Source organism: Triturus cristatus, chromosome 7 (genome assembly GCF_964204655.1).
Source record: "Triturus cristatus chromosome 7, aTriCri1.1, whole genome shotgun sequence".
Lineage (NCBI taxonomy): Eukaryota > Metazoa > Chordata > Amphibia > Caudata > Salamandridae > Triturus > Triturus cristatus.
In genome coordinates, this window is record NC_140590.1 from 65,091,012 (window position 1) to 65,113,156 (window position 22,145).

The 22,145-nt window shown below is 47.2% G+C and overlaps 2 protein-coding genes across 2 annotated transcripts in view; one reads left to right on the plus strand and one right to left on the minus strand.

Annotated features, from left to right (window-relative positions):
* Positions 1–19,360, minus strand: part of LOC146808826 (interferon-inducible GTPase 5-like) — a 28,607-nt gene extending 9,247 nt beyond the window's left edge. Inside the window, exons 1-2 of the mRNA XM_085615650.1 lie at positions 18,975–19,360; positions 5,567–6,259 (exon numbers count right to left, since the gene is read on the minus strand). Of these exons, the coding sequence (XP_085471776.1) occupies positions 5,567–6,255 (689 nt within the window). The 5' untranslated portion in view covers positions 6,256–6,259; positions 18,975–19,360. The remainder of the gene's footprint in view (positions 1–5,566; positions 6,260–18,974) is intronic.
* Positions 19,361–19,618: 258 nt separating this feature from the next.
* Positions 19,619–22,145, plus strand: part of LOC146808827 (immunity-related GTPase family Q protein-like) — a 54,163-nt gene continuing 51,636 nt past the window's right edge. Inside the window, exon 1 of the mRNA XM_085615648.1 lies at positions 19,619–19,754. The gene's annotated coding sequence lies outside the window, so the exon portion shown is untranslated. The remainder of the gene's footprint in view (positions 19,755–22,145) is intronic.

The following is a 22,145-nucleotide window of genomic DNA, read 5'->3' on the forward strand; positions in this document are numbered from 1 at the left end:
CACTCCGTTTGGATTAGCAAAAACCAAAACGGTAAATTAAAGGAATTGAAAAACCTCTGTTGGATTAGTACTAATCCAAAAGGGTAAATTAAAGAAATTGAAAAACCTCTCTTTATGGATTAGTACTAATCCCATAGGGTACATTAAAGTGACGTCAGTGTTCCTGCTTTTTCTCTACTCTCCGTTTAGGACAATGGTTTAGGCGCAGGATTTTAGAGGATTTTCTTATAAAAGACTGGTTAACGCATGTGAAGTCCTTCACCTCTTATTTGAGGATCTGGGTTGCATTTAGAATGGTCACCTACATAGACCCTTTGATTCTTATCCAGACTTTCCATGCTTCTTACTTTCTAGGACTTTGAAGGCAAATATTATCCCAGGGACAGTCATGGCTGTTATTTAAGCTTAATTGTGCAATAGTGTTTCCAAACACAACTGTGGGAATATAGTGAATGTAGGTGTGTTTATTAATGCACACATGGCGTGCTGGGAGTTATTGGGTGCATATTTTAAGTGTTTTCTCCAGAGGTCGTGATTCTGTCTCGATATTAGGCGGCGTTGCTGTGGAGCTCCTGCTTTTCCTACAATGCACATCTGCTTTCATCCATTCTGCAAAAATAACATATGTCCCTTTGGGGCCAATTCAGACCCCGCAGAGACCTTTGTGGAGAAACTAATTCAGGATTTACTTCTGGTGAAGTTTTTAAACCGATTTTTGATTGAGCAGTCTCACAGGTCCCAAACCAAAGCCCGAGGAGAACCCCAAACCTAGCATTGCTAGGGGTTTTAAAAAACAGAGTCCACAATTCCATTTTTGAGTTCCCAGGGACAGTGGGGAGCTATTCATTGAGATTCAGCGAGTGTTTACCCGGACTTTACAAAAGCTGTTCAGGCTGCTCGCAGATACTTTGGCCCTGTTAAGGCAGCTCTTGCGGCCATTAATATTGGATCATGCTGCAAAACTGAATTTATGCTCCAGGCCAAAGTCCATTTCTTCACAGTGGCAGAAGATGCAATGTCATTTGTGGCGAAGCCCCCACAATCATCTAACTTTTAGCACTCTCTTTAGATTTGCCTATAATTTTGACTTTTATTCTGTACTGGTTCTTGTGCTGGTGTGAACTCTGCTTACTTAATGGGGGATGTTATGTGCAGCGAAGACCCTTCATCTGAACGGCAGTGTGCTGCTATGAGGGGTATGGGCACGATGACACATGGTGCCTTAAGAGGTGCATTACTCACGGTTTGAGCCTACATAGACATGGGGTGCTGGAGTGGACAAGCAGTCTTCACCACCTACCTTGGAGCTGTGGACTGGCTCCGTGGTCCGGGTTGGGGCTGGTGCATGCTGACAGGGACAGGCGTATCTCTACGCCTCACATATGTATCTTCATCAGGATTGTGGAGCCTCTGGCTGCCTTAAGGTCCCCCCCAATCTGTGGTCAATGTTTCCCCCCTACTTACTTCTGCCTAGTTTACCTCCAGCGAGACCTCCTTAAATGCTGATTTGGGGATTGGCCTCATTAGTCAATCTGGGCTATAGTGAGTAGGTTGCCAACCCCTGTTGACGTACAGTTAGTGATCCTCGTTCTCCAGGTACAGCTCCTGTTTGCTTCTGGTGTCTGGCTTGCAGGGTGGATCATGGGTTTCTGCTGACTTTTTAGGTAACTTCCACAGAAACGTGATCCATGGGCTGATGGGCGGTGAGGTGTGTCAATAGGCACCACCTGCTCAATAAAGGGTTTATTTGAACTGCCCCAATCTCGTCTACTGGTGTAGGGCATTGCAATTTGCATTTCTTCTGTTTTACCCTTTCCTCACCACCTAAACTATTCCCTTAGTGATTTAATGTAGACATTTTAAGAGTATAAGAGTATATATTAAGATTATTATGGGGAGTCAAGGACTCAGTTGCTTGACCCAGTCCATTTGTAGAGGTACCCAGGTTCTCCTCTGTGCTGTGAAGGGATGAGGAAGGGGTGGAGGTGGATAAGAGGCTGTCACACGTCACCCTTGCATGGAACACTCTCAAGTTGTAACCTCTTCCCTAAGTTTTTTGGGGTTGTTCTCAGGTACTACTATGCCATGTCCGATTTGGGGTATTCTACTGACAACTGGCGTTGGGGAGGTGTAGTTTCGGTTAGGGTCAGATTTTGGGGTTGGTGGTACTTCTTGTATGTTTCACCAGACAGTCTGTGACGTTCTGGATCTCCCCTCTACTTCGGTCGTTGAAAACTCCAAGAACTAACATCTCTAATCTATGAGAAGTTGAATTTTCAACTCAAACCAGGGGTCTAGAGAGGAGGGCAGATGGGTTCACTTGTCTAGCATTTTGGGTGGGCACAGGAGTTTGTTTTTAAATAGTGATGCCCACAATGCTGATTGCCCTGTTTACTTGATAGGATAACAGTGAATGTCGCATTGCAGACTTTTTCTGTCACTAAAATTGCTCTACTCTTCTCTACTGACACTGACTCGCGTATTAAGCGATACTTGGATCGAAGATGCCCCACATGAGCCATTAAATGCCACTTTTATGATTGAGGACATAAATTCAGAGGTCTCCCATATGGCCAAGGAAAAAATTAGGATTCCTTCACTCCTCCTTACTGCCAAGGTGTTGACATGTTTCTGCCGTAAATATCGTGCCCACAGTAACAGTTCACTCCGGCATTCCTCAGGACCCTTCGGATCCCAAAAGGGAGGTACCCTCTGATCCTACCTCCGGTATCTGGGGAATGTAGTTCTTCCAACTCAGGGATACCCTAATAAACACACACTCCGTAGTCTGTGGAATAAGAAAATAAAGGGCACTCCCGTAGAAAAATGGCTATGCTCACGACTTTGGGAGATAGAAAGACAGAGTTCATAGGAGTAGTTTTGTTTCTCCTTAGTTACACATATTAGCAATTATGCCTGTTTATAACACCTAAATATATATGTGTGTTTGTCTCCTTGAAAGTGTGAGTACAAGGTGCCGCTCCCAACACCTCTCTATTTCTAGAGACTCGTTTTATAAAACTCGGTGAGTGATTTTCCTTTACGCAGCATAAATGAGCGCTGATTGTGAATGATTGAGCGGGTGAGTAGAAGGAACGTGCCCGGTGGGTACTTTTATGTGGACATTGCCAAACGTAGAATTTTTTAATCCAACTTGGACATAATGCTCATAATTTATTCCGAATGGTGACAGCAAGCGTTACATGTGGCGAGTGGATATGATGGTATGAAGAAGCATACGAGGGTTAGAGACTCCTTTCCCTGTAATCTGATTTAGATTTGTTTTGGGTAATTGAGTTATAATTCTCTCCCCTTTATTTTCTTATTCCGCAGACTAAGGAGTGTGTGTTTATTAGGGTATCCCTGAGTTGGAAGGATTACATTCCATGGATACCGTAGGTAGGATCAGACTGTACCTCCTTTTTGGGATCCGAAGGGTCCTGATGATTGCCAGAATGACCCGTTACTGTGGGCACGATATTTACAGCAGAAACATGTCGACAACTTGGCAGTAAGGAGGGGTGAAGGAATCCTAATTTTCTCCTTTCACTTCCATCCTTCACGTTTTTAAACCTAGCCGGATGGCAGCGGAATACATTTTTGAGTGTGTCCCCTCTCAGTACTTTTTTGCCCTAGCTATTAAGCCTTTTGCGATTCTTGTTTGCGAGACACTTGGTCTGAAGGGCATCATGATACCTTATATACTGAGATTATACTACTTAATGTCACCAACGCTTAGGATAACTTAACCCCAAAGGCCTGCTTCTTGGCATATGGTTTCTGCCATCTTGAAACAAGGGCTTATCAGTAACTTTACAGTAAGACAGAAAGGAAGTGCTGCAAAAAGAGGTGGGGGAATGTGAGAAAATAGTTTGGTTTGGGTGGTAGAATTTGTCCTATCAGTGGCTAGAGCACAGGATAAATATGGCACTTCAACCACCACCACCTCCTCAGAACATTTGTGGACCTGTGAAGAGAAGAGGCAAAAGGACCATGCTGCATGAAAACCCCTGAATCCTGTTGTCACATGGGGAATGGAACTGTTCTCCAAAAGGTTAAAGTGGCTGGCCTCCTGGAAGGGCATCTCCCAAGTTAAGGATATAACCATGGCAGCAAGAGAGGCAGTCGTCAAAGAATTACAGAGATTGTTTTAAACAAATGTTACAAAGAATGTATAGGAACGGAGTGGTTGGTACCTATGACCTTAGAAAGTAAAGTGATGGTGAGATCAGATTATGCATTAATAGGAGAGAGCTGAATGGATGTGTTGTAGTTAAAAGCTCTTCTTGACAAACATTTCTGAGATATTGGTGTTAATGAATAATGCATGTGTGTTTACCACTCTGGACCTGGCATCAGGTAATCACCAGGTCAAGCAGCGTGAAGGGTCAAGAGCATTATTGTTTCGGAATGGGACATTTTGGGTCTTAGTAATGCTGTTTATGTGTGTGAGAATGTGAGGAAAACTTGGGATGGACACACTTCAAAGATGATGTGTGGATTTATGAGAAAGACAGGGGTGAACATATCCAAAGTTAGAGAGGTGCCTTAAACATGTTTTTCAGAGTAAAGGTTTGACATTAAAGGCGGAAAGAATTAAGTTGGAAACGAAGGCCAGTGGTCATGGCATGATCACGAATCATTCATCCAATGCATGAAACTGAAACTTACACTTCAAAGACAATCAACTGGTAATGTTAAGGCCTAACGCTAGATGCAGATGAGAGCAGAACATGTGATCTAGAACAACTCATGCAACAAAAACTAGAACTTTGTTAGGATTCAGTCTGTGAGAACAAATTGAGGAGAGAAAAGATTAGGATTATAGGTACGAGTTGACAGTGTTTCATCGTTGGTTGGGATGTTTTATCATTGCAGATGCCAGTGCTTAGAAGCAGAATCAGTGACATTCCAGGGGCTGCATTTTTGCACTTGCTTTGAGGGCATTGGAGAGAGCAAAACAATAATAATTCTGTTATTAAAAGAGAGGCTGATGACCATTCAGGAAAATCCATTTAGTAATTTTTGCCAGGTCTGGATAACAGGGCAGCTGGCTGCCAATCTACATTGGCTGTAGATGGTGAAGGGAGACAGACTGAAAATGAAGATGAGAAGGGGGAGGAAGGAGTGTGTAGTCACAGAATTTAGAAGACTGTTTTAGATGACAGTGGCTTCAGAAAAGTGTTGTTACCCTATTGGGGCCAATCTGTACTTTGGGGTGCAGATGCAATTACCAGAACCCTCCACAGGTGGGGATTCAACTAGGAAAAGGTAGGAGGAGAATTGCTGGAATTTGCCCATAAAGGGGCACATGTACAAGAAGACCAGTAAGGAAAGGACAAGAAGTGAACTCTGGAGGGTGGACATACGATGTGTGAGAGTGGATGAGCTGTGTGTGATAAACGTCTAATACAGTGGATGTTTCAAGTCTTCCAGCCAGGGTGGACTTCATTTGAAATGACCCCAAACACCCAGGCAGCGCTCTAGGAGGGTGAGGTTCTGAAATTAGGACAAGATCTCCCCTCCCCAGAACAGGTAGTGTTGAAGGACACCGCGTTGTTCTCACCTTTTTACACTGAGAATGTCCCTCTCGAGAGCGTCTTCCAGCTTGGCAAACTCATACTTGTCGCGCTCCAGTCCAGACACTAGAAAGACCCTGTTGGATCCCAGGCCTGCCTTCTCCAGTGCCTGGGTGTAGCCCTTGCGGAGCTCTTGCAGAGTGTCTTCTACTGTATACCGAGCTCGCAGGCGCCGCTTGCATGTGTGCAGGGTCAGGTCCACCTGAGAGCGCACCACGTACCAGGCCTTGCCCTTCTGCTTGAAGGCTTTGAGGAGCTGCAGGTGGTTTTCGGTCACGGGCCCCGCCACACACAGCAGCAAGATGTTGTAGTTTTGAAAGTTGATGTCCTTGAGGTACGCAGCAGGTTGAACCGAGGGGCTGTATCCTGGGAGATCCCAGAGGATAACATTAGGAAAGGTTGGGTACACGTGCCCTGTAGGCTCGGAGGTTCCAGTGCCACCACTGAAGAAAGTGGGCAGATCACTTTCGCTATATTGCTTCTCATAGCTTCGCAGGGCGTCGACCAGGGTTGTCTTCCCCACTCCCCGCTCACCAATCACAGCGATGCTGTACTGGAGCGCCTTAGAGGCGGCTTGCAAGGCCTCGACCTGGGACACACCACTGGCGAAACGCCGCTCCTGGTAGTGGGTCTTCATCACGTTGAGCACATCATCGTACATCTCCAGCCCCGACATGGCTCTGGAAAACAAGAGAAGTTATAATGAGCTTTATCAACAAGTTACAGCTAAAACATCCATTTAAGGCACTGCAGAAGTGCCCTTCCATCCAGCAAGCCCCGATTACAAACATGCCACAAAGGCCGGCCACCTACAGAAGCGCGAGAACTTGAATCACAGAGGTCCTAGAGGCCTAGGTATGAAACAGTGCTTTCCATCACAACACAAAACACCAAAAGGTGGAGGCAACAGACAGCAGAGATTTCCCACAGTACACAGATTATGCGGGGCTCAGTTTCATACATCAGTCACTCTGGTCACACAGATCTTACCGGCCTAAGACTATCGCTCGTCACACCAATCACATGGACTCAGGTTTCTCTGAGCTAAGGTACCACCCAGGTCGAACATCAGATTGTCTCAGGCTGAAAACAGCTGAGGCATGCTGCTGGTTATACAGACCTCCTAGGTACAGGTGAAAGACAGGGAAGCTAACTTTCAGGCCACAGAGATCCTACTGGTTTTACACAGTATAACTCTTCCCTGAGCTCACATAGACCTTACAGGCTGTCACAGGTCCTACAGGAGCAGAAAGGCTCGTTTATGCGAGAAGCGCATCCGGGAAGCCTGATTGGACGTCTTCGGGTGTGGAGCAGCATTCAGCGTTTCATTCTCTCAATAGGTAGGAGCAGCATTGCTCTGCTGTACCCTCTCAATCGATGCGCCGTGACCATTTTTGCGCAAGTTCAATACTGTTAGATTGAAGAGCCAGCAGTTTGCATCTTGCGACTATTCCAAGTCGCCCGTAAGAACCATCTCTTTGAAAAGGTTAGCATCACTTCTACTTGTCCACCTTCCTTCTAAATTCCCCGTCCAACTAAGCCAGGGCCCAATGGTTAGCTCTGGCAACTCTTTGCTGAGAATACCAGGCTGCCAAAGGCATGCACCCTGGCTTGCCTGTGGTGTGGACTATCTTTTGTTAACTGAGAACTTGCGGGCCAAGAACCGTGGTGAAGTCCTTGCCACCCTGCTCCTAGAAGGGTTTACAATTCAAATGGTCTATTGTCCTGGATAAATGGACACCGGGGCGCAGCGTTTATATGACGCGCTTCTTTTTTAACTCTCCCCTAACGAGGTAGGCTTTGCTACTGGCCCCCCCAGACACTGCCTCTGAAGTTGGACACAGAGTCTAACCACCTGTGGGGTGGGCCATAGAGGCTTCTCGTCTACTTCGATCGAAGGCTACTAATGTGTTGAGGGATCCCCACAAGAAGAAGAGGACGAGCCTGTCCCTGCAGCTTTTAAGAGCCATCATTTTGCTTTACCGGCACATTTTCACGGTCTGCATCTTGTAAATACAGAATGTTGTTACCTGGACTCACCACTGTTTACAGCAGTTTTGCCTTCAAGTTAGGCAGTGCATAGATACCACATTTTTGTGGGCTGCTTTCATCATCCTGGAGTGACCCCTTCACAGGAAGCATATAAATCTCTCAAAGACCTTTTTTTTATCCATCGTTCCAAATATTGGAAACCCTGCTGGCAACAAAGAGCGCAGACGCCGATGGACTTCTGCATGCGCTGAAGCTGAACGCGAGGTGACTGTTAGAACTCAGAGGTCCCGCATCCAACGCATTGAAACTGAAACTAATATTTTTTTTACAGGAGTTTGCACTCTTCCTTCTGTGACCACAAAGGACTTTGCTGACCTGGATTACGCTCCTTCGATGACAAACATTCTAGTTTCTTTTGACCTGCGGCTCTGTTCCTCTAGAAATCATTTTGAATCTTGCAATTCTAGAGTAGCTCTTTGCAGGCCACACTTGCTTGGTCATGCTGCTGGAGAAAGTCCTGTGGCTTCACATCAACAGGTTATTGAAATCTGAGACTATGATGGACATCCTCTCACTTGACCTTCGACCCGTGCGTGGCACAGAAACAGTGTCTGGGCTCATGAGCTCCACAAAGAAGTCTCTGGTTATCTCTCCGCTTTGTCTTCTCAAAGTTCCTGCAAGTGTGATGGTGATTAAAAGGTCTCTTTAATGAAATGTAGAGCACAATACAAGCAAGAACAACAATCCCCACCGCCAGGCAGCAGCTCCGAGGAGAATCTCATTCTCTCATCCTCTCCCTGACCAACGACCCCGCCGCCGCCAGAGCCAACCTGCACGAAGGGATGAAAGAGGTAGCCGAGTGGATGACGACCAGCCGCCTGAAACTGAACTCGGACAAGACGGAAGTCCTCATCCTGGGCCCTTCACCCTCCGCCTGGGACGACTCCTGGTGGCCCCCCGCCCTGGGCACCGCACCCAAACCAACTGACCATGCACGAAACCTGGGCTTCATCCTGGACTCCTCCCTCTCCATGACCAGACAAGTCAACAGCGTCTCCTCGGCGTGCTTCAACATCCTACGCATGCTACGGAAGATCTTCTGGTGGATCCCCACAGAGACCAGGAAGACCGTCACCCAGGCCCTCGTCACCAGCCGACTGGACTACGGCAACGCCCTCTACGCCGGGACCACCGCCAAGCTCCAGAAGAGACTCCAGCGGATCCAAAACGCCTCAGCCAGACTCATCCTCGACATCCCACGATCCAGCCACATCTCCGGACATCTGAGAGGCCTTCACTGGCTCCCCGTCAACAAGAGAATCACATTCCGCCTCCTCACCCACGCACACAAAGCCCTACACGACCAAGGCCCGAGCTACCTCAACAGCCGAGTCAACTTCTACGCTCCCAAACGCCACCTCCGATCAGCTAACCACGCCCTCGCCGCTGTCCCCCGCATCCGAAGAGCGACTACAGGAGGAAGATCCTTCTCCTACCTGGCCGCCAAGACCTGGAACTCCCTCCCGTCCGACCTGCGCCTGACCCAAGACCACCTCTCCTTCAGGAAGAAGCTGAAGACCTGGCTGTTCGAGCAGTAGCGGCACCACCCCTCCCCAGCGCCTTGAGACCCTACGGGTATGTAGCGCGCTCTATAAGTGTCACTGATTGATTGATTGATTGATTCTCCCAACAATACACGTCACATTTACATTCCGAGTCCAACTTCAAGGATAAAGCAGCTAGCTTTCCACTGCCTTCCATTCGGAGGGCCACGGCCTGTTCTTGGCCAAACTGCAATCGCTGTCCCATGTCTCAGGAAGTGCTCCAGTGGTGTCGCTCCTTTTCAAAAGGGCAGAAAGAAGCGGGTAAAGACGAGAGAATTTGCCCGACGCCACCAATGGTTGACCATGAGTCACGATCTTCCGCACAGTTTTTCATTCTATATCTTAGTCTGCTCATGAGGACGCATCATTCACTGCAGAGCAGATCTGCATGGTCAGAAGGTCCCGCCCAGTTTCACCAGCAGGTTGAAGGCTGTGAACTGGTCACTGGCCCAGTGCTCTTAACCTCAGCGCCTCAAAAGTGAAGTTTTACTTCTAGGTCCTTAACTCCACATGTTTGGACATATTCTGCAGCTTTCCCTATTCAGACTGTTTGCCTTTGATTCAGTCTTGGCCATCAAAGTGTGAAAGTTACCAGTTTGGTGTGAATTGAGCATGGGTGAAAGTGCCAAGGTAGGCTGCTTTTTAGGTCTCGCCTGACCCAGCGCACTTTTAGTGTGTGGGTTTTCAAAGGGCTGCCACAGGCTTTTGGTGGCCTAGCGCTTGCGTTCACGCGAGCATGCACGCGCGCTGCCGCCATCTCTCTTTGATCATGATCGCAATCCCTTTCACTTTCACGGGCCGCGTGGCCGTGTCACTTTCACGGCCGCGCGGCCAATGCTTGTTGTTTTTATCTGCCGCCCATATCGCGTCTGAACAAGGACCGAGAAGAGGCCGCTTGTTTTGTCTGTCCCTGGACAGTGAATGCCTCCTGGCCTCTTCCCACAGCCCCCAAGGACATTACACACTAACCTGCCAACATCTGGGAAAATCCAAGCGGCAAAGGTGACGGGAGACGACAGGACGGCATTTCCCATTCACACAAATTACAAGAATGCTCGTTCCCATTATTAAGGCAGCTTAGTGGGTCGCGCACCAAAGGGGGAGCTCTCGTCACAATGAATTCAGCTCATTACAACCGCAAATTGGAGGAACATGTACTAGACACTACAATCTATTCCTTACTTGATTCTGATCCTACATCTCAAATACAGCTGACACTACACAACATCGTGGATAAAGCAGTCCGTCAAGGCACCATTGGTGAGAAAGAACGCAAATTCTTCACACAAGACTTTCCGACATGTCCTACGTTGAAAATGTTACCAAAGATTCATAAAAATCTCACTGATCCACCAATGAGACCGATTGTCTCCACCCGGGGTTCTCTCCATGAACCCGTGGGTAAATATCTCGACAGACACCTTCAGCCATTGGTACAGAAAATGTCTACCTACGTCAGAGACACCACTCATTTTTTTAACACAATCCACAAATTCAAAATGAAATGGGGTACAGACATGCATTTTTGTACCATCGATGTCACATCTTTGTACACCTCCATTCCACACAATCTTGGGATGGAAGCCATTGAATTTTTTCTACTACAATCACCAACACCAGAGGATCACTAAATATTTTTACTAGAATTACTTCACTTCACCTTATACAACAGCTATTTTTGTTACAATAATCATTTTTATTTGCAACTCAATGGCACTTCCATGGGAAATTGTGCAGCTCCTAGCTACGCAAATTTGTTTATGCACAAGTTTGAACTTGACCACATTATTAACACGGACCCATGGAAATCACATTCACTTTTATTTCTCCGTTACATTGACGACATTTTTTTGATTTGGAAGGGTTCACAACAACTGTTAATTCAAGCAATTGACCAACTCAATGAAATTGATGAGCTATTAAAATTCACTTTTAACATTCATAAAACTGAAATCAACAATTTGGATGTATTATTATACATCAAGGACGATCGGATCGAAACAAATTTGTACAGGAAGACACTGACAGAAACAATTTGCTACATTTTTCCAGCTTCCATCAGCCAGCTCTCAAAAATCATCTTCCATATTCGCAACTTCTAAGAATCAAGAAAATCATTTCAGAACCCACTCAACTAACACAACATATCTCAATTATGGAAAACCGTTTTGCTGACCGTTGATATCCTAAAGAAATACTCACAACTTCCATCAAACGAGCATCCATCAAATCCAGATCTCAACTGTTGGGCACAAAAAGCAGCATTAAATCATCATCCAGATCAGTAATGGTCTCCAAATTTTCCACCGAAAGTTTCAACATCAAGAAAGCCATTTTAAAACACTGGCCTATGTTACAGGTGGAACCTGATTTCAAGAATATTTTTGTGGACAGACCCCTCTTTGCGTATGACAGAAGCAAGAATTTGTTGGAACTATTGAATTCCAGACCCGTTTCCAATACTGTTTTGTCACATAAAGGCACTGTACCTTGCCATAACTGTGGCAACTGCAATAATATCATCAAGGGGAACTGTACCCAACATCCAACACGTGGGTTTAATGTCAAGTTACATGTCACTGCAACTTGTGATTCCAAGAACCTGATATACATGCTCAAGTGCCCCTGTGGCCTTGCCTACATAGGCAAAACAGAGAGAAAAATCAAAGTTTGATTAAATGAACATAAGAGTAACATTCGCAACAAAAATATGAAATCCACAGTGGCTGCACATTTTCAAGCTCAAAATCATAACATCAGCCAATTGAGATTTGTGGTATGCGAAATTGTACCCATCAAAGATGGTAGAGACAACCGGAAATTTTTACTTCAAAGAGAGACTGCATGGATTTATAAAATGAACTCATTGGTGCCGCACGGACTCAATGACCGCGTTGAATTTAGTTGTTTCTTGTAAACAACCTATGTTCTTTGTGCAATGTTCCTGTCTTCTTCAATCTTACGTCATTTTGAACCTTAGCAATCTTTTGTTTTCAACCAATCACTTTCTCTCACTCTTCATTTTTCAATCTTATACTTTTCTATTTCTTTCATCCGCCTCAAACGCAATTCTTGTCTGAACTCAATTTATATTCACTCTATTTTATTTTTCCATCATTTGTCTTATAGGACCATGATTTTTGGGGTTCGTCACCAAATCACACTTTCTTTTACCTTTCACCCTCATACTTTTTCATGTTTCCTTTTCATCCGTTTCAAACTCAGTTATTGTCTGGTTTTTTATCATTTAACACACACATCTTACTTTATTTTCCTATTTTTCTACATTGAGCTGTCAGTCTATTAGCGTCATAACTTCTGTTTAGCAGTTGCCATTGAACGTCAATTTATATTTTTCACTTATGGTTAAGGTTTTTCTTACGCATTGGCAATTTCATTGTTCACAAATATTCACTACTGATTGATTTTAGCATTTGTCATCTGCATTTACTGCACAGGATTTTTTCACATCGTTTCAGTCGCTAACTTTATTAATATGGTTCTCCCTATCCAACATGGCCGCCACGCCGACCGCTCACATTTAACAGATCCTTTTTCACTCTTTACTACCATAATCAGCTACGCCTTTCATGTGCTCGATTCACGGGAACACGTTGAACTTTCTTGTTAATCTTTACCGAGGTATGTCTTTTCTTCCGTTATTGATTATTCAACACTGGTTCACACTTATATGGACTATTCAATCACGGGGTGACTAATTTTACCGTTCCAGAGCACGTTCTTTTCGTGGATACACTACGTTATTCTGTGAGTCACTGTCAAACTATTTTAACAGTTCTTTAAGGTGGACAGCTTATCTTATTTTCGTCGTTCGTCTTTATTTTCTTTGGAACACCGCTAACACACAATGGATTTTATTTTTATTTTTCACTTCAACGTTACTATAGTTCACTTGGATACGTTTTGACCAACTACTATCCCACTGAATAGGTCGTTACAAATCACTCCTGTGTATCATGTTTTCACAGGATTCCTCCTGATGAAGGGTAACTTCGTACCCGAAATGCATTGAGGATTATGTTTTCCCGGTAGCTTTAAACCACTTGAATTTTGAAAAAAGATAATCTCATGACTACAATGAAGATTATAATACGGATGGATTATCATCAATAAATTGTTTATTCTCAAATTACAGCCTCCACTTTGATCATATCATTGCAACATCGTTGCCTTTACAGGCTGTGCTACAAGAGGGACACCACTCAATCTCGATTGGTGCAACTGACGCTAGTATTTTCACGTCTTGGTTTAGAGGACGACTCCTCTTCAGCACGCCTAAAAATATCAACCTTTCAAACCATTGGATTAACCCTTGGTGTGCGTGGTTTCCCACATTGAACTTTCTAAAAGTGGCATTTTCAAAATTGTGATGAAAAATCCGACTTCATCATAAGTTAGGATTTTTCACCCCAATTACAAAGACATCAAACATGAAGGGAATACCTGCTCTCATTTGGAAATTATACTTATAAACTGTAATAAAGCAAATGCAATGTTATCTTATCAGAGAGGTAGGACTTGCAGCAGTGAAAAACAAATTAGGAGTTTTTCACTACCAGGACATGTAAAACATAAAGTACATGTCCAACTTTTGAAATATACTGCACCCAGCCATGTGGGCAGTCCATGGCCTACCCTAGGGGTGACATGTATTTTCAAAAAGAAGGTTTGGACCTGGCAAAAGGTTTATTTTGCCAGGTCCAAAAGACAGTTTACAACTGCACACATAGGCTCTGCAAAGGCAGGCCTGGGATATGTTTAAAGTGCTACTTAGGTGGGTAGCAGAATCAGTGCTTCAGGCCCACTAGTAGCATTTAATTTACAGGGCCTGGGTACATGTAGTATCACTCTACTAGGGTAAATTAAATATGCCAATTAGATACCAGCTAAAGCTACCACGTTTTAGGTAAGGAGCACATGCAGTTTGGAACTGGTTAACAGTGATAAAGTGTGCACAGTCCTAAGGCCAGCAAAAATTAGATCAGCAGAAAATGGAGGAGGGAGGCAACAGGTCTGGGGAAGACCATCTTGAGGCTGACAGATCTAACAGAAAGGCTCCTTGTACCTTGCATCCTTTAGGTTCATGAAACCGATCTCTTCCCTACAGGGTCGAGTATCTTTCAAGTTTAAAACCCAGAGCCCTTTTCAGAGGTTAGATGGATTCTAGAGGCTCAGACAGCAAAGAACTCCCCTGAGTTCACAGATCCGACAGGCTCAGGCATCGAAGGTCTTCCCTGAGCTCAGACTCATCCTGCAGGATCAGACAGCAAACTTCTTTTCTGAGATTACACAGATCCTACAGGCACGGACAGAAAAGGTGTCTCTTGATGTCATACAAATCCTTAATGCTCAGCAAAGATCTATCTGAGGTCATAAAATTCTACAGACTCGGACAGCAAAGATTTTCCCTGAGTTTAAATTGATTCAACATGTGCATACAGCAAAGGCCATACAGATCTTACTTGCTCATACAATGGCCTTCTTTTCTGAGGTTACACACAATCCTACAGCCCAAGACAGCACAGTTCTCCCATGAGTTCACACAGATCCTACAGGCTCAGACAACAAAGATTATCCCCCAAAGGTCATACAGATCCTGCAGGCCTTGAGGGTAAACCGATCCTAGAGGCGTGGGCAGGAAAGATCTTTCCTCTGGTTAAATAGATCCTCCGTGCGCAGACAGCAAAGGTGTTCCCTGAGGTCATATACAGCGGACTTATTTTCTGTGGTTACACAGACCCTACAGGCTCAGACAGCAAATACCTCCACTTGAGGTCATACAGATCCTACAGACTGAGACAGCAAAGATCACTCCTGAGTTTAAAGAGATCCTACAGGCCTTGAGGGCAAACAGATCATAGAGGTTCGGGCAGAAGAGATCTTCCTTGAGGTTAAATAGATTTTCTGTGCACAGACAGCAGAGGTCTTCATGAGGTCATAAAAAGCATGCAGCAGACTTCTTTTCTCTGGTTCCACAGATCCAACAGGCTCAGACAACAAAGACCTCCCCCTGAGTTCATACAGATCCTACAGGCTCAGACAAAGGTCTTCCCCGACATCAAACAGATTCAGAGAGCAGACTTCTTCTCTCTGGTTCCACAGATCCTACAGGCTCAGACAACAAAGACCTCCCCCTGAGTTCATACAGATCCTACAGGCTCAGACAAAGGTCTTCCCCGACGTCAAACAGATTCAGAGAGCAGACTTCTTCTCTCTGGTTCCACAGATCCTACAGGCTCAGACAGCAAAGGTCTTCCCTGAGGTCATACAAGTACTACAGGCTCAGATAGGAAACGTCTTTCCTGAAATTGCACAGATCACCAGGAGAGAGGTGGGAGGGGAGGGATTGCAGACCCCCAAGTGAATGACTATGGCACTGACTATCCGGATGTTTAAGGCAAGGTTCATGCCATTTATTTTTCATCTTTTGCTTCCTGCAGCGGGCGAGGCGGCTCTTGTTTCAGAAGTGAGTGGTACGTAAAGCCCTGAGCATGGCACACTGCCATGTGCATGCCGGTCTTTGTGCACGCCTAACAGTGGTTACTAAGGCAGGTAATCCGAGTGGAAGGACTGCATTCTTATATGTGTGGTGGTAGTGTGTGACTACCACTGCCTGCACTGTGCAGATCTCCTTCTCATCTTAGACCAGGCAAGGAGCACCCTCACTTACATACCTCATGTACAGGCTGCCACCATCCACTGATGTTAGAAATTACCACTTGTGCGGCAGAAATATAATTATATTTGTAAAGGACGTGGGGGGGGGGAGGGAAGATAAACTGGATAGAAGAAGGTGCTTATCCTCGTGGAAGTGTCAAATCCCAAAACGAATATTAACAGGCATTAATTAGCTCGTCTTTGGATTTGCCAATGCTTTCTGAGCAAAAGAAAAAGACATGATAATGCAATGTGCACTTGCACATCATGACATCATAGAGCCGAATGACGATATATGCATGTGCCACCACACGTACAGGCGCTTACTAAAAGACGTGAGCATCATGGCGGAGGCCACTTGAAGTGGCAAATTAAAAAACTATTTTTCACTTGCACAAAAGCGCAGTTGTAAAAGCAGAATGGCCTGGCAGGAACTGGGATCTATTGGGCACTCCAAACAATGTGAAATGATGGATTTTAAGGACAACAATAGGTGTGGAAGTAACAAAGTAGCAGTTGAGGGAAGCATCGGGGAGTGAGTTGAGGTAGGAAAGAACGTGGAGGGATTTAAAAAACAATTAGGGTGGGGGAGAAGGGAGCAACACAGCGCCTCTTGTGGAAAGTGGATATTGGGGAGTGTGGGGGACTAGCAGCACTTGAGGGAGAAACCTGGAAAAGACATGCACTCACAGAGTACTTAAAAAAGAAATCAAAGTAGTTCCCTAAAAGTCAGCAGTGGAAGGTTACTGGTCAGCCAATCAAAGGATGGGGAAGAAGATATATTCTAGGGAAGGAACAAACACAAGCCAGCGAATGAGAAGCAAGTGAATGAGAGTGACAAGTTAGCCAGCCAATGTACAGGTTATAAGGCCACTGTAAGTTTTTGGTATAGTAAATAAGAGGCCTTCGTCTAACAACAGCTGTCTCGTAGGCGAGAACAAATAACAAGCATTGGTAAAGGCAAAAGGGCTCTGCAATCGACACGCTATAGGCATAGTCAACGTTATTTATTTTTAGCAATGTATTACGGTGCGGCATAACCTATTGGCTTTGCTTGCAAAGATGGGTATAAAAACTTTAACTGGAACGTGTAAAGCAGTCAGCTCGCAAGAAGAGGGACCTCAGGCAGACTATAAACAAACTCCACATGTGCTTCTATGGGAGCCCACGCAGCTGTCGGCTTCAAGAGATGGTTGCAGTGAATGTTTATACACTCGGGCGGTACTTTCTGACAGAGCCTGGGGCAGCTTCTGGGCACAGGAGGTGGCTAAATGAATGAATGAGCCAAAAGTTGGTCTGGCACGGATAGGAGATACTCGTGCCCTAGGCTAGGAAGGCCACTAGTGCATCGCCTTCCGCCGCTGGGACAATTCCAGATTGGGGGAGGGGAGAAAAAGCATATGCTGTACAAGTCAACCTTGCATGTTGGGGTGAAGTTATTTATAGTACCGAGAAGTTACTCATTTAAGCATGAGCCCACAAGACTAAGCAATCAAAGTGTTGCTTGATAAAAAGCGAAGAGTGGTTGAAGGTGCCTCACTGACACTAAACAAGGATGGCTTTCATGGTATGTATTGTGTTACGTCATACGTTGGTATTCGTGAACCCAGCACACCACACTCCTTAGCCTTGCAGCGACTAACAAAGGCACTGATGGAAGTGGGTTGTGCAGGAGTACAGGCGAGCCAGTAAAGTGAAAAACGCGATAGGCGCTCTAGTAGCTGTATACTACTGCTCTTAAGGGAGGGTATTGCAGACACAAATAGTGACAAAGTACAGGTGGGTGCGTGCCAACATAAGGCAACCATAAGGCCAGGAACGTTAGAGAATTGTGCTCAGATTACGAAACCGCAACGATGCAGCACTTTTTATAGGAGGAGCTATACAAAGGCTCCTAAATGCAAAAGCGCAGTCTGACACAAATCCGTTGCACGATTTACAGGCGTTAATGAATAGAGCAGAATGACATTTTCGACTTTACTGCATAGGATATTAACAATATCTTAAGACTATACACCACTCTGGCAACAATTGTATGCAGCATCGTGCCAATATTCCATTATTGCATTGTTTGTGCGACCACAGACATAGATGCAAACAGCGGCACCGTGTAAAGAAGCTTCACCATATAGACTTTTCTAAGTAATCCTGTTGCACTAACGCACATATATCCTCAAACTGACGGCTTTACAATGTGGGTTACCAGATGATCGCCTAAGGAAACACAGTAAGTTAGCAGCAGTGCTGGGACTTACAGCTTTAAAGTCACTAGTTGGCAGTTGGAGCAAGCACCTTCCTTGAACAAGTACTGCTGCAGGTAATGCTCAGTCAGACTATCCTTATTTTCTTAATATATTTTTAAAAAGTTAGTGCCAATCGATCTGTGGGCTATGTGGTCCGTTGCTACGCTAGATTGCAACAGGTAGAAGCCACTGAGATGGGGGCTGGTGGGAAGAGACGGGAATATACGAGCGCTTGTGTGAAGTGTTTAAACACAAATAAAAAAGTAGATCCTAGAACGGGAGCAGTGGATGGAGACAAGTACTTGGTCCATGCTCTGGGGGAGGGATAAACAAAAGGAAGTGGCTTGACGCATGCATGCCATGGACGAAAGGGGCCAAAGCATAATAAAGCAACGAAGGTGCGAGCAAACGGTAACCTGTGAGCGGGCTGAAGCACATGGACTGAACACAACAGGACTCTTCGAGACTAGCAGAGCCCAAAAAGAGACATCCAGCGATTTGTGGGTCCTGTCAGGGTAAGGAAATAGTCTACTAACAGGATAACTGAAAATCCGCTTTACCAGAACCCGCCCCCAGTAAAAGGCATTCTCATCCGGCAATCAGGCTCTCCATGGAAACACGAAAACGGACAAACTAACAATTGTCCTTCAATCTCTAACATCTACAAGACTGGGTGTCTCTCGCCTACAGCTTACCGATTCAAGTTCCTTCATACCTCACTCAACATGTGCAATCTTCTGTCAAAAAGAATATCCTACGAAGATTGTGTGTCACTGTGCTGAAAGCAGAGGCGCAACTTGAGTTATCTGGCGCCCAGAGGCGCAGGGCCAGCGGACTGCGCAGCGCTAGACACGACTCATGGTTCACTCTGGACTCACCCGAGAGAAGAGGGGTGCAGGAGTCACGGTCGGGAGGATAGGGGTGTCGCCGGTGCGCCGCTCCCCGCACCAGTGAGGCCTGGCCTGCTCCTCCGGTGGAGCCTGTGAAGGAGGGGGGGGGGGGCGCCTTGATGCAGGAAAACAACACTGGAGGGCACGGGGAGGAGAGACAGAACAGGAGGGAGGGAGGCTGAGATGAGGAGGAAGCGGCCTGGTGCGGAACAACAACACCGGAGGGCCGAAGAGGAGGGACAGACTTGAGGAGGGAGGGTCAAAGTCTGAGAAGGTGGACCCAGGGAGGAGGGACAGAGTCAGGAGGGAGGGAGCGGTCTGGTGCGGAACAACAACAACACTGAACCAGGAGGGATGAGAACATGAGCTGGAGTGGGGAGGAGGAGGAAGGAGGGTCAAAGAGTGAGAAGGTGGACCCAGGGAGGAGGGACATAAATCAGGAGGTAGGGAGCGGCCTGGTGCGGAACAAACAACAACACTGAGCCAGGAGGGATGGAGAAGGGATGACAACATGAGTGGGAGGAGGAAGGAGGGTCAAAGTCTGAGAAGGTGGACCCAGGAGAGAGGGAGGGCTCCATAGGATGGAGGAGGAGCCCGGGCTGGAGAGGAGGGCCGTGGATAGAGGAGGAGGAGACACAGCGCTAGACAGGGCAGGGTTGGTGGAAAGACTGAGTCCGGGAGAAGAGAGGGGAGGGACTCGGCCCGGAAGAGGAGGGAAGGAGGACGGTGAAGCCGAGGGACACCTGATCCACGGTGCCCATCAGAGAGGTAAGTGAGGGCCCCGAAGAGGGACCAGCTGAGTGAGGGTCAGACAGGTGTCGGAGGGTCCGGAGTGTCCTGCCTCCCCTCCCCGAGACACACCGATACAGGGCACCCGCGGCAGCGCATCTGCCCGACACTACATTAATAGCCCATCCTCACACTTGTCATCTCTTGTGGAGGAGCACCACTGACTGATATCACACACACTACCTCCAGGCGGGGCTGTGTGCACCACTGACTGATATCACACACACCACCCCCAGGCGGGGCTGTGTGCACCACTGACTGATATCACACACACCACCCCCAGGCGAGGCTGTGTGCACCGCTGACTGATATAACACACACTACCTCCAGGCAGGGCTGTGTGCACCGCTGACTGATATCACACACACTACCTCCAGGCAGGGCTGTGTGCACCACTGACTGATATCACACACACTACCTCCAGGCAGGGCTGTGTGCACCACTGACTGATATCACCCACACTACCTCCAGGCAGGGCTGTGTGCACCACTGACTGATATCACACACACAACCTCCAGGTGGGGCAGTGTGCACCACTGACTGATATCACACACACTACCTCCAGGCAGGGCTGTGTGCACCACTGACTGCTATCACACACACTACCTCCAGGCAGGGCTGTGTGCACCACTGACTGATATCACACACACTACCTCCAGGCATGGCTGTGTGCACCACTGACTGATATCACACACACAACCTCCAGGTGGGGCTGTGTGCACCACTGACTGATATCACACACACTACCTCCAGGCAGGGCTGTGTGCACCACTGACTGACATCACCCACACTACCTCCAGGCAGGGCTGTGTGCACCACTGACTGATATCACACACACTACCTCCAGGCAGGGCTGTGTGCACCACTGACTGATATCACACACACAACCTCCAGGTGGGGCTGTGTGCACCACTGACTGATATCTCACACACTACCTCCAGGCAGGGCTGTGTGCACCACTGACTGACATCACACACACAACCTCCAGGTGGGGCTGTGTGCACCACTGACTGATATCACACACACTACCTCCAGGCAGGGCTGTGTGCACCACTGACTGATATCACCCACACTACCTCCAGGCAGGGCTGTGTGCACCACTGACTGATATCACACACACTACCTCCAGGCAGGGCTGTGTGCACCACTGACTGATATCACACACACTACCTCCAGGCAGGGCTGTGTGCACCACTGACTGATATCACACACACTACCTCCAGGCGGGGCTGTGTGCACCACTGACTGATATCACACACACACTACCCTCAGGCGGGGCTGTGTGCACCACTGACTGATATCACACACACAACCTCCAGGTGGGGCAGTGTGCACCACTGACTGATATCACACACACTACCTCCAGGCGGGGCTGTGTGCACCACTGACTGGTATCACGCACACTGCCTCCAGGCAGGGCTGTGTGCACCACTGACTGATATCACACACACACTACCCTCAGGCGGGGCTGTGTGCACCACTGACTGATATCACACACACTACCTCCAGGCGGGGCTGTGTGCACCACTGACTGATATCACACACACACTACCCTCAGGCGGGGCTGTGTGCACCACTGACTGATATCACACACACTACCTCCAGGCGGGGCTGTGTGCCCACTGACTGATATCACACACACTACCTCCAGGCGGGGCTGTGTGCACCACTGACTGATATCACACACACTGCCTCCAGGCGGGGCTGTGTGCACCACTGACTGATATCACACACACACTACCCTCAGGCGGGGCTGTGTGCACCACTGACTGATATCACACACACAACCTCCAGGTGGGGCAGTGTGTACCACTGACTGATATCACACACACTACCTCCAGGCGGGGCTGTGTGCACCACTGACTGGTATCACGCACACTGCCTCCAGGCAGGGCTGTGTGCACCACTGACTGATATCACACACACACTACCCTCAGGCGGGGCTGTGTGCACCACTGACTGATATCACACACACTACCTCCAGGCGGGGCTGTGTGCACCACTGACTGATATCACACACACACTACCCTCAGGCGGGGCTGTGTGCACCACTGACTGATATCACACACACTACCTCCAGGCGGGGCTGTGTGCACCACTGACTGATATCACACACACTACCTCCAGGCGGGGCTGTGTGCACCACTGACTGGTATCACGCACACTGCCTCCAGGCAGGGCTGTGTGCACCACTGACTGATATCACACACACACTACCCTCAGGCGGGGCTGTGTGCACCACTGACTGATATCACACACACTACCTCCAGGCGGGGCTGTGTGCACCACTGACTGATATCACACACACACTACCCTCAGGCGGGGCTGTGTGCACCACTGACTGATATCACACACACTACCTCCAGGCGG